General features: G+C 39.2%; 2 protein-coding genes across 3 annotated transcripts in view; one reads left to right on the top strand and one right to left on the bottom strand.

The window, feature by feature from the left end:
* eme1 (essential meiotic structure-specific endonuclease 1) overlaps window positions 1-9,074 on the bottom strand; it is a 41,950-nt gene extending 32,876 nt beyond the window's left edge. The window contains exons 1-6 of one of the 2 annotated variants that reach the window (XM_072456616.1): window positions 8,840-9,074; window positions 7,087-7,398; window positions 6,619-6,746; window positions 5,111-5,200; window positions 4,922-5,043; window positions 4,559-4,691 (exon numbers count right to left, since the gene is read on the bottom strand). In XM_072456616.1, the coding sequence (XP_072312717.1) occupies window positions 4,559-4,691; window positions 4,922-5,043; window positions 5,111-5,200; window positions 6,619-6,746; window positions 7,087-7,398; window positions 8,840-9,059 (1,005 nt within the window). In that variant the 5' untranslated portion in view covers window positions 9,060-9,074. Of the gene's footprint in view, window positions 1-4,558; window positions 4,692-4,921; window positions 5,044-5,110; window positions 5,201-6,618; window positions 6,747-7,086; window positions 7,408-8,839 lie in introns of those variants that run through there. The other variant, XM_072456615.1, reaches the window with a different exon arrangement.
* Window positions 9,075-10,585: 1,511 nt separating this feature from the next.
* mrpl27 (mitochondrial ribosomal protein L27) lies at window positions 10,586-13,946 on the top strand. Its single transcript, XM_072456032.1, has 4 exons — window positions 10,586-10,669; window positions 11,730-11,858; window positions 12,482-12,549; window positions 13,617-13,946. The coding sequence occupies exons 1-4, from the start codon at window positions 10,630-10,632 to the stop codon at window positions 13,821-13,823; spliced, it is 444 nt and encodes a 147-aa protein (XP_072312133.1). The 5' UTR covers window positions 10,586-10,629; the 3' UTR covers window positions 13,824-13,946.
* The last annotated feature ends 4,280 nt before the right edge of the window (window positions 13,947-18,226 follow it).

Here is an 18,226-nt window from a genome sequence, read left to right as displayed (position 1 = left end):
CTGCTACGTGAGCAACTGACGTCACCCAAACATAAGCGTTTTCTAAATCTTACCAGAATTATTCTTTCTAATCATGAGGCAGCAATTCACAAACAGATGTTTAGTATTTCTAAGTTTGTGAATGAATCGTGCGGGAATCTTTTAAAAGAGGTAAAACATGTCCCATACTGGCCAAAGCACGGCCTTGATACAATTAAGAAAACTCATTGTTAGACTTTAAGTGGCTACCACCGTAAAGCAGCTGCTTTAAGCCTAAAGCCTAAATAGTAAAGGTCAAGTATAGCCATCATAATTCTAGTAATCTTAGTACAAATTAGAAAGAAACAACCGCTCAAATAAGTATTTTATGTGAAAAGGTAGGTTATTGGCCATTATAAAAGTTATATTCATAAGTTTTAGCATCCTGTTTAAAGGAAATATTTTGAGGACTTTTCAACATTTAAAAAATCTATTATTTTTAGGGCTGGGCGGCGATGACATGTATTAATCGCGATTAATCACATGCTCTCTACATGCTGCAGAGCAGGGCTCATGTACCAACACATGTGATCTGCGTTAACGTACGACAAAATAATTCATGCCGATAAAAACACATAATCGTGCCCGGCACTAATTATTTTGCTTCAATGGTTAATTTACTATGGTAAAGGTTCAAATTCTTTACCATTCTGAAATATGTGGATTTAATGAATGAGACTTACTACAGTATTAGAACCATGGATCCATTATTAGAACCCCTTATGCATGGTATTGGTACTCAGTTTTGGCAAGTACTGAATATAAAGTACTTGTACCATGAAATTGCAGGAGCAATTGTTCTTCGCCGGTTTCTTTTTTGTTGTTTTGTTATCGCATTTTCCCCGAACGTCGAAAAATCCCACATAGGGGTGTGGATGTGATCGGCTCGGCAATTTTTTGGGGTAAAATTTAGCTTACGAGGCCGTCTGACGTGACCTGACAACAACACAACAACAACAAGCCTAGAAAAAAATCAATAGGAAATTAGACGTAAATTTTTCCATACACTGATTACAATAATGTGTCAACCATTATGATTGGTGGTGCTCAACCCCCACCTCCAGGAATGCACAAACATTACAATGGGGAGAAGAAAAAAAACTTTGCATGCGTGCGTGTGTGTGTTTATATATATATATATATACATATATATATACACATATACACTGTATGACAAAGGGGCTGGAGATGGACATTTTTATAGTTTCAATCCTTTTACTTAAACTTAAGTATGGGACCAGAGTCCATGTTTCAAGATCTTTGTTTATTGTTAGAAAAAGAGGAGTGTAGTTTTTCCTCTAAGATTGTTGCTAGTTCTTTATTGAATGGGATCCGTTTGCCCTTTAAATTGGTTTGTCTTTCTAAAGGAAAGGGGCGGTCGCCAGTAAGAGAGGATTTAAATTTTTTGTACATTCAAATTGTATCCTAATAAACCATTTCTTAATAGCTGAATTAATTAATCTATTTTCAAATAGATTTGTTGAATTGTGTTTTCAATGCACAATTTAATTCTAGTTTTTATTTATTTAAATTATTTCTAATCAAATTGAATAAATAGACTTGTTATTTTACATTTAAAACATAATTTGAATATTCTTTTAGTAATACTTTATTCTTAATTAGGTGGTCCTAAAAATCCTCCATAAATTACATCGTATCTGTATTATGTACGGGTTGCTGGTTCAAAGCAGTCGGCCCCGCCTATGCGCTCTAATGGCGTACTGCGCTGTGTAAATGCAGGGACAGGGGTCAGATCTAAGCCTGAGAAATGGTTGGACGGGGAGTGTGCCAGGGCAGTCGGGTTGCGATGGCAAATGCACGGGAAGGTGGTCGCGTGGCTTTAATTAAAGGTTGTTTTTGTAAGTCCCTGTGATGGTCAAATATTATTATGATTATTTTTTTGAAGTGTCTGCCGTGTCCCCCTGCTGTCTCTGGGCAGAAAACCAGAAAACTACCCTGGGAGACCCTGGCTCTTTTTTTTATATACATTTGGCAAAGTTAAATGTTTTTGTATGTGATATGTGAACATTTTACACACAAGTATTTTACAAGGGAGCTGCAGAGGGAGCTCTATCACTAAAGTTACTTAGGTTTACTTTAAACTCTGGGGAGAGAGAGTCCTAAACTCCTGTCCTGAACATGTAGATAAGAAGACATTCAAAACTAAGGTTAAACTTAAATTGAACTGTAAGATGGAGAGATGAACAAAGAGTTAGAAATTAGAAAGACCATTTTGTCTTTTGTCCCTAAAAGCATTGGAAAATCTGCCTACTGTCCTATAAGCAGGCTCTGCGTAAGGCCTAAACCAGATACTATTCAACAGGTCAACAAAAATAACACTAGATTTTGTTTCAGCACTGTAGCCAGGCTGCTAACAACAGCAACAGCAACAGCAACAGCAACAGCAACAGCAACAGCAACAGCAACAGCAACAGCAACAGCAACAGCAACAGCAACAGCAACAGCAACAGCAACAGCAACAGCAACCGCAACCGCAACCGCAACAACATTCATTCATTTTCTACCGCTTGTTCCCTTTTGGGGTCGCGGGTGACTGGAGCCTATCCCAGTGACTTTAGGCCTTAGGCGGGGTACACCCTGGACAGTGGCCAACTTGTCACAGGGCCAACACAGAGACATAGACATTACAGACAGTTCACTCTCACATTCATTCACTAGGGCCAATTTAGAGTTGCCAATTTTGCCTAACATCTAAAATCTAAAATCTAAATCAACCTAAATCTTTGGACGGTGGGAGGAAGCCGGAGACCCCGGGGAGAACCCACGGTAACACGGGGAGAACATGCAGACTCCACCCATGAGATCATGAGATGCTGGTCTGGTCCAGGAATCAAACCCAAGATCTCCTTCTTGGGAGGCAAGAGCGCTAACTGCCTTTGCCACCGTGCACCCACCACCACAACAACAACAACACAACAACAATCTGAGCTAAATTACATGAAATCACTCCCACTATTATACTCCCAAGCTGTAAAACTAGAGTCCCATATAAATCCATCAGTAACTCTAGAAAGGTTCACAGCTGTTGATCAAGCAGAGATAACTGTCCTCTAAAACCTCAACTTGTGTCCTAGACCCCATTCCAAGCAGACTTCTCAAAGACATTCTCCCCCTAATTATAGACTCTATTCTTAATATAATAAATACTTCATTAGAAAGTGGTTATGTTCCAAAGTCCTTCAAACATGCAGTCATTCAACCTCTTCTGAAAAAGCCTAATATTGATCATGACCTGTTGGTAAACTACAGACCTATTTCAAATCTTCCCTTTGTCTCTAAAATCCTTGAAAAAGTTGTAGTTAAACAGCTTTGTCGCCACCTGCAGGACAATAACTTATTTGAAGTTTTCCAGTCAGGGTTCAGAGCCCACCACAGCACTGAAACTGCACTAGTTAAAGTCACAAATGATTTGTTATTAGCCGCTGACGATGGACTGGTCTCAATCCTGGTCTTGTTGGACCTCAGCGCAGCGTTTGACACCATCGACCACAACATTCTACTGCAGAGGTTAGAATGTGATATAGGTGTTGGAGGAACAGCCCTTAGCTGGTTTAAATCCTATTCATCGAATAGGTACCAGTTTGTTAATGTAAACCTCACCTTGTTCTGAAGCAACCTACAGTGTACCACAGGGTTCAGTACTCGGTCCACTTCGGTTTACTCTTTATATGCTGCCGAGGTCATTGTACTAGGCCCTAAATGTCTACGAGACACTTTATCTGAGCAGATAGTCACACTGGACAATGTTAGTGTAGCCTCCAGTTCTACTGTAAGAAACCTTGGAGGTTTGACCAGGACCTCTCATTCAAAGCACATATAAATCAAGCCTGTAAAACATTTTATCCATGTATTTGTAACATCCTAAAAAAATCATAAAAAACATTCAACTGGTTAAAATGCAGCAGCAAGATTACCAACAAGAAACTAAAAAAAGAGAGCACATTACGCCGGTGCTGGAGTCTCTTCACTGGCTCCTGTCGAGCTTAGAATCAAATTTAAAATTCTACTCTTGACCTACAAAGCCATAAATGACATGGCCCCATCCTACCTCAAAGATGCTATAGAACCATATCATTCAAACAGAGCTCTTCACTCTCAAAATGCTGGACTTCTGGTGGTCCCAAGAGTCTCTAAATGCACAGAAGGAGGTAGAGCGTTTAGCTACCAAGCTCCTGCGTTATGGAATCAGCTCCCTGCCAGATCAGATTCACTATGGATTTCCTTGAGGTTTGGTAGTTTTTCCTGACAGAGAAGGAGGGTCTAAGGACAGGGGAGCTTGTGACATTTGTCTAAGGACACGGGATGCTGGGACATTGCCAAGTCCCTATGAACATTGTTCAATCTGTTTTTTTTCACTGTTGCCCCTCGAGGCAACTACTGTTGTGATTTTGGGCGTTACAAAAATAAATTGAATTGACTTGAATTGATTTTGACTCGATGGCCGTCAGTACATCACGACAGAAAAACAAAATAAAAAAATAAAAAGAATCCTGTGTTATCCTGCAGCATTTGCACCCACCTCCTCCACCTGGACCCGGCTGAGCTCCGGCAGAGCGTCAGCTGCCCCGGTCTTCTTCTTCCTCTTGGCTCCGCCCTGCTTCTCACCCACCACTGCCTCCCTCAGCTTCTTCTGGCTCTGTGCCTTGTGAGACCTGAGTTACACACTTCTGTTAGTGCAGCACAATCACACTGGCCAAAAAGGCTGAACCTTTTGAGCAATGAAAACACCCATAATTGAAGAAAAGAACAATGTGGAACATCTTAGTGGCGGCCTCCACCAGAAAAGTTAGATAGAGCACATTTAACATTTTTAAAGAAGGAACAAGCCAATGAAGAAAAAAGATTGTGGCATGACGGATGTGTGAGTGAGTCAGTGCTCCACCTGAAGTACTGCTCCAGTCCTACCACCACCAAACTGAGGAGCCTCTCTGGGTGTTGCCTCTGCAGTCCCTGTACCCATGAGGTGAGGGTTTCCCCGCACTCCGCCCTGCCAGTCCGCTCCTCCTACATCCAGCAATAAGACCATCAACACAGGAAGTATCTTAACAAATCGTAGAGATCTCCCACTCACCTGGATGTAGCTATGGCTCAGTCTGATGAAGTCATCCAAGCTTAGCTGGATCACTACATTATTCTCCGGCACACAATCTCCATCTGCAGCCTGGAACAGCAAGGCAATGGAATACAAGGCCTACAAATACAGTAGGTACAAGCCTCCAACTGCAGCTGCAACACAGTATTTAGTAAAGCCGACTGATGCAGTAAGTGTCTTCTCATTTCTGAAACAACCAATGCGGAAAGACAAATCCCGGGGTCACGTAAAAGATGTCAGTACATTTGAGAAGGGTCAAATCATTGGCATCAAGCAGAGAAAACTAAGTAGAAGCAGAAACTAAACTAGTGCAGATCTGAACCCCAGTGAGACTCGCTGGGATGAGGCTTTGTGCAGTGGTCACTCTCTCACATCATCAATACAAGATCTGTGTGAAAAAAATAATGTAACACTGAAAGGAAATAAATATTTTAATATTGAAGAAGCTTACTGAAACCATGCCACAGCGAATGTGTGCTGTAATCAAAGCTAAAGGCGGTCCTACAAAATATTGGCGCATGTGCCTCTTTTTTTGGAAGTGGCGACAGGCAGTATATAATATGAACTAGATAGGACACTCCCAGTTGGATTACTGGCCATTCCATAGGTACTGCAGCTGCTGGGCCCAGAGAAAATTCTCCCATAGATACAGTCAACAACACGTCATATCAGTGGGCATGGTCTGGTGTGTGGGGAAAATATTTTCCTTCTTCTAATAAATTTCCTGCTGCAAATAGTCAATTTCAAGCACTAAATTCAAATTGAGTCTGAAGAGACGGTGACCTGGCTTTACCTCAGACAGACTGTTAAGTAGATGTTAAAAAAGGTGGTTCTAGCATTGTGGTAGCATTTAGCCCGCAGCAAATGTTAGCATTGTTGGATAACTAAGAATTAGTTTGACCACATTATTCTTCTTCATGTCTTTGTGTCTGTATTTGGCAAAATATAACTCTTAAACTCAGCGTTTTCTCTTGTAGTGGTTGAACAGTGGGTGATAAAACTCCTGCTATACATTCAAATTAATGAATTGCTTCCCCCGTAGAGATCTGTTAGTGGGCGTTGCCTCAGGAGCACCACTGTATCAAACTGTTTGTGTTCAGCTGACTAAGCCTCACCAAGGTCGGATTTCGAAGGTAATTTCTGTTTTCACAACATGAACATTTTACAAGCGCCTAAGGCAGATTTGCCAAGTTATTATCATGCATCAATGAGCATTGAAACCTCTCTCTGTTCCATCTTCCACTTACATGAGACTCAAAAACATCTCGCTTTGTGTTTAAGGCTCAAGATCATTCTAAAACTATTCTTGTTAATGTAACTATACAAACTGGTCAATTAATGAGCCAATAAACACATAGGGGAAAAATGGAATCCTACACAGTAAATGTGAAAGGTTATTATTTACACAACTGCAGAATTAAGCTGCCAAACAGTGACAACGACGAAGAGTGTGAATGGTAAACAATGATGGCTGAAGGTGTGCTGACCTGTGCACCAGGAGTCCTGCGCCTCCAGCCCACACTACGAGGGAGGGGCTGCTTCTCGATGGCACAGGTGCAGCCCAGAGCCTGGAGAGAGGAGAGCAAGGCACCGCCGCCCTCCAGCTGCAGGAGCGCTAAGAAGACGACAGATTTAACAGTTTCTTGAACTTTGTACCAGCTCTGGTTTCACGTGTATAGATAGATCCCATCATTATAGGCCCATCTGCTGCAAAGAGACCCAGTGGAAACATGGCTTATAGAGTCTTGAATCAAATATTTTTAAGGCATTATGTTCAATTCAAACACCTTGTCCTGGTTTGGGCACAGATTAGTCTTGATGTAGACCTGGCTTAGTGATAGTTTACTCCAAGATTGCTTCCAAGTTCAGTCCGCATTCAAATTTTTTTTTTTTTGCAAAATACTAGTTACATTGTCATGGTTAATTGTAATAAATTGCTGCCCCTGTTAGCTTACCTGGGTCCACCGCTGCCACCATGTACTTGAGGCACTCCTCTGGCCTGAGCGCCTTCACTTCCTCAGCTATAGCCCTCCTCTGGACCTTCCCCTCCTCTCTGCCCCTCCTTTGCACCTCCTTCTGCCTCTGCTGCTCCTCTCGTGCCCGCTTCCTCCTCAGTGCCTCCTCCTTACACCTCTGGACCTCCTCCGCTGTCCTTTTCTGAGCCTTGGACTTTTCCGGGCTTTCTCCAACATGGCCGTTTTGATGTTGAAGATGGACTATTTTGGTAAAGCCGTTGGGTGAATCCTTCATAGTGCACGAAGGAATACCTAGAGGTGGGGAAAATGGTCAAAAATGTTGAATTTTGGAAGGTGTATCCAGACAACAATAATGACGAGATGTGTGAAAGAGTATTGATGGTTAAAAAAAAAAGAAATATCTCTTTTTACACTTTGACCCAAGTTAAAATGTAATCGTAAGTTTGCAACATATTCATTATTCTAACTGCGTATATACCGTATTTTCCGGACTCTAAGTCTCACTTTTTTTCATAGTTTTGGCCGGGGTGCGACTTATGCTTATATTTATACTTATATATTCCACAGTGACTTATAAGTGATATAATTTGTTATTTTCACACTTGCAACCGCATTTCATACTCCAGTGCAACTTGTATATGCTTTTTTCTTCTCTATTATGCATTTTTTGGCTGGTGCGACTTATACTCTGGTGCAACTTATAGTCCGGAAAATACGGTATTTCATTTGGAAACAAGCAACTGACAGACCCTCTAGCAGAAAAGTTACATATTGCATCTTTAAATTATTCACATGTTTTCCATTGATTTGATTTGAGTATGTTGTATATTGTGAATAATGCAGGCTGATGAGCTCCTGGCCTCAGATTCGAGCCGTAGAGCAGTGAAGGCTCTGGCAACAGCTTTGAGCAGAGAATCTGGACTATTCTGTAATAATAAAGACGCTGTGATATAATGCTTTTTTTATAATGCTTTTTTTTTGCCATATATTTACTTTTACACTGCCATTCCATTTGATTTCGGAACTATGTATTTGGGCCTTAAGACTCAATCAATGGATATTTGGAGCATTCTTTCGGCGTTAAGGAAAAATGCAATCACAAAAAAATGGATGACACAAGTTGCACCTACAATCAAGAACTGGACGGACAATATAATAGACATATGAAAAAAAAAAAAAAATCACATTGGATTCTGGAACTCGACACAGTTAAAACCACTATTAGTTTTTCAAAGTTTTGTGATTTTGTTTCTGTAAATGTCCTGTGCAATAAATGTTTTTGACTTTTGCTCTCTGGTCATGTTCTAGGTTTTGTGTAAAATAAGTAAAGATAAAATTACAAAATAAATAAACTGTTCATGGTGTACGAGACCAAAAGGCTCAGATCACACTGTGGTTGTGTCCACCACTTACACACTAAACAAGCACTGCTCTGTGTTACACCACTTTTTCCTATAGATCTATGGAGCCCGCTGCCCTGTCATACTCGAGAGGAACTCCGGAGCCAAGGTGTTCAGGTCTGGTCCTGTCCGAGGCCACGCCAATCCTGCCCAGTCCTGCAGCATTTGGGTGTGCTCCCGCTACAGGTCTCTGAGGATCACTGCATTTAATATTGAAACTAATATTGTGAAGAACATACAAAGATATGCCTCAGAGCTATTTTTAAAAACACATCATATTTGAGGAGATCGTGCGATTGGATACAGTTTTTGACCACTCTCTGCCCACGTACCTCTCCGCTCGTCCTGCTGTTGCCGTTTGAGGCGATGGGCCAGGGGAACGTACGGCTCCTCGTCGTCAGAGTCGCTGCTTATGGTCATGACGTCTGAGCGGGCAGACGACTGGATTGGCTGCCGGTGGGATGGGGCGGAGCTTTGAGGTTGCGACGGTATCTTGAGGAATACTGGGAGTTCCTCGTCCAGGTCGCTGTTGGAGTCGGTGCAGCTCTCCATATTCCATCCACTGGAGGTTATAATATGATCATGGAAAGTTATTAGGGATCTGAACACACAATGACTAGTTTATGGTTAATATCTCTGTAATTACTGGGTCTTTACACGTAAAACAACAAGTAGCATGAAAGGAAATGTCTTCTCTGGAAGTAAAAAACATACTAAGGTAAAATATAGGACTGTACAATATTGAAAATGATTGCGAAATGAAGCTGCAATATCGATGTTACTGAAATATTTGATCATGTTTTTGAAGTTTCAGTTATATATTCCGGGCTTAAAGTATTAGTCAAACTCTGTGATATAAAAACAAAACAAAACCAAGACTAAATCAAGAAAAATGTAGACTGAAAAAGGGAAAATCGTGATTAAATTCAGCTTTTTTTTTCAACTCTTTTTTATTTTAAAAGCAGTATAATTCTGTCTGATTGAGGAGATCAGTGTTATTGCAATATATTTCGTTTGTTGCAAATTTCGATATTGATTATTGCTTTAGCCAATATTGAAATATTGTTATTATGGCAAATTTGTGGACCAAATCCCTGAGAAAAATGGTTAAATGTGTGAATATTCATATTGAGTTTTGCCGCCCGTCCCTCCAACTCAAATTATGATAAATTCAAGAAAATCATAAACAACACAACTTTAAAGAGTAAAAAAAAAAATATGAATATTAATATTTAAATACCGAAGTGAATACAAAGTGAAATTGTGTAATTGTATTTGAAGTGAAATGGAACTGAAACTTATGACATAAAAACGTATTTGACATGAAATTGAAAAGTGAAATTAATTGTTGAATTTAAACTGTAGAACTGAAAAGGAACTGAATTGTAGTGACTGAAAGCATTAGAGATCTGAATATCAAGTTACATTAATTTGAATTTCTGTTTATGCTTTCAATATTCAATTGAACAATAATTCACTTTCAATCATACAATGTTCAATTTGAGTAGCTCAAGTGGGGGATTAACAGACCCCTGCAGTTGCCAGGAAGCCAGCAATAATCTCTGCACTGAATCGAAAGCTTGTAGTTAACGTTATAGCTAACTTTTATGCCATTTGAGTTTCATATATATATGCAAAACAACTGATGCAAAATGTAAGGCAAGTTTCATTCTGTTGCGTTGTCATGGTGTGCACATGGGAAGCTGCAACGAAAATATATTTTGCTGCCAGTAACTTTGTGCTTACCTTTGGCTGATTTATGCGCAAGATCGGTACAGAGTAAAGATTTGAAACTTGCTATTTTACGATTTAATTTCGTTTCCTGTTCAAGCCACGCACGGGGACATGTTTGATTCACCCGGGTTTCGTCTAGTTTGAGGACCGTGATTTTTTCATATATTTTGTTTAAAACGTGACAATAAATACAACTAGATTGTAATTTTAGTTAGTTTTTAAACATGTTCTTATGTAACTAGAGCTATAGTTTACAAAATATTTCGTGTCAGTATTTTTTTTATTCGTCTTTCTCCATCGTGTATATAATTTTAAGAGTTTAACACATCTTCTTAAACGTAACAAGGACGTGACGTGAAATGACGTAACGGATTTGACGTAAATCAACATGGCGGCGATGGCGTCCTTGATTTTGAAGTCCCGAGCAGGTATTTCGTTTTAAAACCAAAATATAAGTGTTTTCGAGCGATGTAGTCAAATAATTTCATTTGCAGAAAGCGTAGGACTTGTGTTTTTATTCACTGATTAGCTTAGTTTTGTAAACAATGTGACGTTTTACTCGGAACGTGGCTGGCAAAGTGGCTCAATGTGAACTCCTGAATGAGTCTTGTGTTGTATATATTTGTGCATTTATGCTTTAACCTCATGATTAACTCGCCTCTTTGTTATTTCATATTGTTGCATGCTGTAGTATATTTTTAGGACTATTTAATTAGATCATACACCTGAGCTCCAATGACCAAATTCCATCAATATATATTTTTATTCAAAATTGTAAGTGATAAAAGTTATTCAAAGTTTCTACCTGTTATACTTTTTGTGAAACATGTGTTTTATGAACATTAATAAGTGTTAAGTGTTAAATAAGTTAATAAATGTTAAGATCCAAAAGCTGAATAAATTATTCATCCCTCTTAAGTGGAAATATTTCTTTGGTTAAAAATAAGAAACTACAATTTAATATCACTATCAATACAATAAATCTCTATTTTAGCTAAACACCTGGTAAAAACGGGATCAATTTACACTTTAACTTAATTCATTTAAATGTTAATTTGCAGTCTTACAAGTGAAGTGAATTTTGACTTTATAAAGAGGATTTACTGCAGGGATGTCAGTTTGATTACAGCAGAATGATTTCCTTTCCTCAGTGGAGCGCATATGACTTTGTTGTTTGTTTGAAAGTATTGTAACATTAAGATGACTTGATGTTTACACATTTTTTAATATTATTGTGGGAAATGTAGGCAACAGAAAACAACACAGAAGGAGCTCATGAATGTCATTTTTAAGGATAATCTTGTTCACTTTTATGTGCTAAAAGAAGTATTACACAATTTTTAGAGATTTTTTTTCTGCAAGATGCTAAACATAAATCGGAAAACTTAATATAGACGTCCTTCTTTCTAATTCTAGTGTTTGTCATTACTGTCAATGTTATATTTAGTGATATTTACTTTCTTGTAAAGCCTGTGTGGTGTATTTCAGGACTTGTGCTCCCCAGTCAGTGCCCTCTCCTGGACTTGGTGAGGTTTGCCTCTAAAAAGGCCGGCGGCAGCACTAAAAACCTGGGCGGGAAGAGTCCGGGCCGCAGATACGGCTTTAAGAAGCAAGACGGCAAGTGAAAACTTACACTGGCCTAGTCTCTGGTCTTCAAGTTTGCAAAACAAAAAAAATATGCATTCTTTATTCCAGAATATCAATATGGATTAACTTCAGAAAATCAAAAAATATTAAAATTACATTTGGTTTTGTCAAAGTAAAAGCCCTCAGGCCCATGTGACTGATCAAAGCCTGGTTTAAACGCATTTAACATTGTATTTTACTGCATTTGTGGATTTAGTCTGAAATTCACAATAGTTATTTAATTTTGCTGGCAGGTTTATTACTTACTTTACTTTTTGTGAAGCTTGAATACAAGTTTTAGGCAAAAAAATTGCGTTTTTCCATATTTTGTGATAGAAACGCAATCTACTTTTGATTTTTCTTTCTTTTTTAAATAAAGACCATTAGCATTTTAGATCTGACGTCAGTTAATAATTGAAGATGCATTATTGTCTACTTAATTTTGCCTTCACTCTTATTTATTAATTAACTTAAACAATTAAGTTAATAAATAAAACTCTTTTGAAAGCGTGAGCTGTGGCAAAGTGAAACTGTAGCAGCACACAAATCATGAAAAACATTGGAAACAGACATTTCATAATTTTAAAGTGCTCATTGTATGTTTGGCTCTGTAGGAAACTTTGTCCACGCCGGAAACATCCTGGCCACACAGAGACACCTGAGGTACCACCCCGGGGCTCATGTGAGTGACCACACGGACAATACAACCACTTCAATCTATTAAAACAATAACTCCAGAGGAAACATTCCATTTATGACCCAAATCATCAGTATTAAATCAGTTTCGGGTGATTTTTAGCTTTGACTTCTTCGATTAATTACAGTCTTCCTGTTATAACTCAGTGAAAAGCTTTGCGATAGATCCAGTCTGGCGCTGACTGCCCTGCTGTGTGATATTAGTTCTTAAAAATAATGGGTTTAATACTACATTTAATGCTCTCTTCTGCAATACTTTTTGTTTCTTCAAATTGTCAAAAATGTTTGGTAAGAAAACGTAGCCTTCTGTAACTTGACTGAGACACTATGGCAGGTCTATTCAATATACTTTTCAGAGGACCAAGGCTTTTGGGCCGGAGGTGGAGGACACGCCGCTACTGTAACTACTGTCATTTGGGTCGCACAGAATATCCCCAAAACTATTTTGATCAATTGATTTAATACAATACAATAACTCCGGATAGATTTGATTTCTGTGAGAAATGAACAACATTGCTTTGCAAAATTGTCCATCCAGTACTGAACCAGAATGAAACTAGGACTACACTACAGTTAGTACTAATGCTATAGTACCAACCAGGTCTGAACCAAGTCTAAACCAAGTCTAAAGTCCAGTTAAACAATGACTAAACCAGGCCAACCCCGGTCTAAACTAGTGCTAACCCAGAAATAAATCAGTAACAAGATTTTTTTATTTTTTATTTAATATTTGTAAAATGGGTCGTGGGTCGGATTAATCCCTTGGAGGGCCCGATGTTGAAGGCCCTGCACTACAATGTTTAGATACCAGCCTTCTCCTGGAAACAGCAGTGTCCATCCTGCTCCTACAGATGTTTTCTAATTTGATTGAATCTACTGCACACACCAAACTTTACCATCTTGGACTTAAAAGGATTTTGACGGACCTAGAATTTGTTCATATAATACCTTTTTTGTGCAATACTTTAACCAAGACATTTAAAATCCTCTGAATATCTGATTTTTAAAAATCTATATGCTTTTCTGTCTTTCTGTCCTGTGCGCCTCCTTAAGGTGGGCCTTGGGACCAACAACACGCTGTACGCTCTGGAGGATGGACACGTGCGCTTCACTAAAGAGGTGTACATCCCTCCGCCGCGCAGCTCCGAGGCCAGAGAGGTGATCCCCAGGCTGCCCCGGGGAGCCCTGCTCTACAAGACCTTCATCAACGTTCTGCCCGTCCAGCAGGAGGGCAAGTTCAAGCTGGTGGAGCTGCTCTGAGCCGCCTCTCGCTCCACAGACACTGGAGGACTTCTGGGCTGGAACCGATGTCATTGGATCAAATGTTGGAGTAGGGGTTGGCATTATTGACAATGAATGAATATTTTTATTATCATCTTAAAACGTCAGCGTTCGATTCTTGCAGCATGCCACCACGTCTCCATGGAGATAAAAAAAAAAATAAAGGAACTGCATATAGCCTGTGCTTTTACTGGTTTAAAAAGGTAAAACAATCCCAACTGAACCTGTGTTGCCAGAGCTTTAATCTGCAGAAGAGACACAGGTGTTTCACGAGCTGCGTCCTCCAGAGGGCCCCGCCCACTGCCTCTGCTCCTCCATGGAGCCTCCTCCGTTGCCCAGGGTTAGGTGTTAGGTGTTAGCCCAGACTCGCTGCTAACGCTAGACTCAGAACGCCACACAAATCACGTACATGGATTTGTTTATCTCACTCAAATCTTACGTTCAGCACTTGTAAAAAAAGACTAGGGAATACATGAAAGGTAAAGGGTTGATTTAAGTCATTATAAAGAGAGAGATTTGTGTTTAAAATGAAAATGTTGACTCTTTGTAAGATTAATTTGTAAAAACTAGCTAACTATAAGCTCATTATATAAAACCCATTGAAAAGGTCAGTGAAACCAGTTGTACGTCCATAATAAACTGAAATGTAGTCACCTTTTACTGAAGCATGTGATTTTATGTCATTTTTATACATCGCAATCTTCAAATGTGATCTTTCCTGTGCAGTACAACCCTACATGTCAGTAATTTATCAAAAGATAAATCAAATAATTGTAACATCTCACCATAAAAGCAAAGACCTTTTCAAACAAATGTGAGATCTATTCAATTTTCAATTCAATGCATTTTTGGAAAGCCCAAAATCACCACTGCAGTTTCCTCACAGGCCTGAACAAAATGGTTGATTTTACCAGAAGAAAGTCAGACACTCAAAGAATGAAATGGTCATTGGTCAGTAATAAAGAAGCTAATGGAGCAAGTGGAGAAATGTCCAGAGCATCCCCTGTCCTTAAACCCTCCTGCCAGAAAAAAAACTACAAAAAACATATTTAGTGATCAATGCACATGATAAACACACTCCATCTTGGTCTGTTCAGTTTCCCCTCCCACATCACCAAAGCAAACTCCCAGTGTGCGTTATTTCCAAGAGCTCATTCACTGACAATTTGAATAAAAAACATAATACATTCTAATCTGATATAGCCGTTTAGGTGGTGGTCATTTAAGATATAAACATTAGGACGTATAAATTAGAAGTTAAGCCTTAACTTTACAGAGACTTTGCCTCGCCTGCACTAAGATGGCAAAGTGTGTGCTTGATGTGCACAAAGACAGAACCCGACGCACTTGGACCGCTCAGCCAGAAAATGAAGCCAAAATGAACCAAGTCCTGAGTGAGAAGATTCACATGGAACAAAGACACAATGGAATAATGAGCCTTGTGTCTTGTGACTGAAGTTTTGGTTGGAAAAACAGAATTGAATAAACGGTATGTTCGCCTGAAGTAAACAGCTCCTGCTCCTGGTTATTGATTTAGTGTTAGGAATGCCTTTGGGCCAATGTTTGAAGACACAATTTTGTCTGAGAAAAAAGTGAGTTGTTCTTAAGCGGATCTGAATCATGTTTATTTCCATTGCCAGTGAAGAAAGTTTCACAAACTGTAGATTTGAAAGAAAATGACTTTAACTTATTAAAAATATTGTGAAAATAAAGACACAGGGCCTTGTAGATATTGATGGGCAGAAAATCTGATGCTTTATTAGCCTTTCTGTGCCATTGCCATTCATTTATTGGTATCAAAAAGATGTTTGCGCCAGCGTAATGTTCAGATTTTGACCACAAGAAAGCAGTGGCTCAAACAGGTTCAGTCACTGTTTTGTGTCCTTGGGCAAGACGGTTCCCTCACATTGTCTGTGTGAATTATAAAGCAGTTAACATTTTTATTAAAGATGTTTTCTAAATTCACTTTCTTCTAAAATAATTAGGCTCTACATTAACAGAAGTAAAAAGCACATGTTGGACGTAACATTCCATTTACCTTGTGCCACAAAATACAACATATATAACTGTTATTTTTTGCAAATCAAAATATATTTTAATGCCTCTCCACAAATCCGACCTGTAACTAGGCTTGGTGGTGTCACCGGCTTGTCTCCATAGAGATAGACGAAATAGATTAGATGCAAATGTTTAAATTCTGAAATATTTTCAACATGCAGCTTGTCACACTGTGGTGCGAACCTTCTGATAAATTACACATTGTAAAAGTAAATACGTGTACATGTATTTCTCTTGTATATGCTATTCAAGCGTGTACTTATTTGATCATATTTAATGTAGTTGTGTCGAGCATTAACAGAAATACTGTATAGCAGCCATTTTGCAACACTGACTTTAGCCACCAGATGGCACTAAAGGCACTTGGTGGAGAATGCAGCTCAGAAAAGCACACAACAACACTATAACAAATTATAGAGAAAAAGACATAGACAACTACATATAAATGCATTCAAACTGTTTAAACATAAAATACTATAATTACATACACATAAGAACAAATAACTGCATGTTTAAAATGGAAAAATATTGAATAGTTTGACAAATGCTTCAGAATCAGAAAAGGTTTATTGCCATTGCCAATAAACAAAATTCACAAATATAGGAATTTGCTTTGGTGAATCATTGGGTGCAACATACAATGATGAACAATAACAAAGCAAAATATATCAAATCAAATAAAGGCATGCATTAAAGAAACAATATTTAAATATACTATAAGATAAAATGTACAGTTGAATGTACAGATGTAGTGCAGAAAGTGAACAGTGCAGTGAGTGATTAAATGATGGTTAAAGTGACTGTGTTTAAGAAGTGTTTTGTCCAACGGTAGAGGCACATGGACCATAGCCTGGACCAGGATCTCAAACCTGGAGTAGACGATGTTGAGTTCCTCTGCCAGTTTCCGGTCGTCTGCAGCGTGGGGGGCTTTAGGCTTGTAATTGGTGAGAAGCCGGAGCCCTCACCTTTGCCGACTGTTGTGTAACAGTGACTTTGCGTCTCTCTGCTCTCTGGTCGGGACTTTAATAAACTGTCAAACGTCTTGATTCATGTTTAATTGATGATTAATTAATGTCTTGAAGTCCATTAATTCTACCATTACAAACTCAAAACCAGCAGTTGTCGCTGGCACTTGAGGCACTTGACCGAGTGCATATGATGTCGAAAAAGTAAATTACTTAAAACAAATCAGAATCCGAAAAAGTTTATTGCCATTGTCAATGAACAGAATTCACGAACATAGGAACTTGCTTTGGTGATTCTGTGCAACATGCAATAATTAACAATATTCAAACTAAAAGCTCATAATAACTCAAATGTTCCGTGTGAAAGTCTAAAAACAAATAAGTTATGTATCTTAGTATCATCAAAATAACAAAACAAATGCCTCTACATGAAGTCAGCCGACCTGTTTCTATTACAGAGCCGTTTAGATCAATATTGCAATTCAAACAACATGTAAAAGGATAATTTACTTATGTTATAGATCAAAACTAAGAACTTAAAACGCATCAAAGCTAAAGTAACTAATTGTGACTCTGCTCTGATAGGCTACCAATCCCCACTCCACACCACCTACATGTTTTTAACTCCACCTTCCTCCACACCATTCAGCAGTTCAGCTCACGCAGCCCTCCTCCACCCCACCTGTCTTCCAGGCTCCGGGAGGAAGAGTCCCATCATGAAGCCGCTATGAGCCGTTTGGAGCCCTAAGCAGAGTTCAGTGGAGCCCCATGTTCTCCCAATACTCAGAGCTTTTGCCTGTAATACTATGAAGGACACTCTTCTCTCTCTTCTCGCTCTCTCTTCTCTTCTCTTCTCTCTCTTTCTTCTCTCTCTCTCTCTTTTCTTCTCTTCTCTCTCTCTCTTCTCTCTCTCTCTCTCGTCTTCTCTCTCTCTTCTCTCTCTCTCTTCTCTCTCTCTTCTCTTCTCTCTCTCTCTCTCTCTCTTCTCTTCTCTCTCTCTCTCTTTTCTTCTCTTCTCTCTCTCTCTTCTCTCTCTCTCTCTTCTCTCTCTCTTCTCTCTCTCTCTTCTCTCTCTCTTCTCTTCTCTCTCTTCTCTCTCTCTCTCTCTCTTCTCTCTCTCTCCTCTCTCTCTCTTCTCTTCTCTCTCTCTCTCTTCTCTCTCTCATCTTCTCTTCTCTCTCTCTCTCTCTCTCTCTCTTCTCTCTTCTTCTCTCTCTCTCATCTCTCTTCTCTCTCTCTCTTCTCTCTCTCTTCTCTTCTCTCCTCTTCTCTTCTCTCTCTCTCTCTTCTCTCTCTCTCTTCTCTCTCTCTCTTCTCTCTCTCTCTCTTCTCTTCTCTTCTCTCTTTCTCTCTCTCTCT

This window comes from Eucyclogobius newberryi, unplaced genomic scaffold (genome assembly GCF_026437365.1).
Source record: "Eucyclogobius newberryi isolate DKJ021-1_F unplaced genomic scaffold, fEucNew1.0.hap1 SCAF_20, whole genome shotgun sequence".
Lineage (NCBI taxonomy): Eukaryota > Metazoa > Chordata > Actinopteri > Gobiiformes > Gobiidae > Eucyclogobius > Eucyclogobius newberryi.
This window is presented reverse-complemented; position numbering and strand designations above follow the sequence as displayed.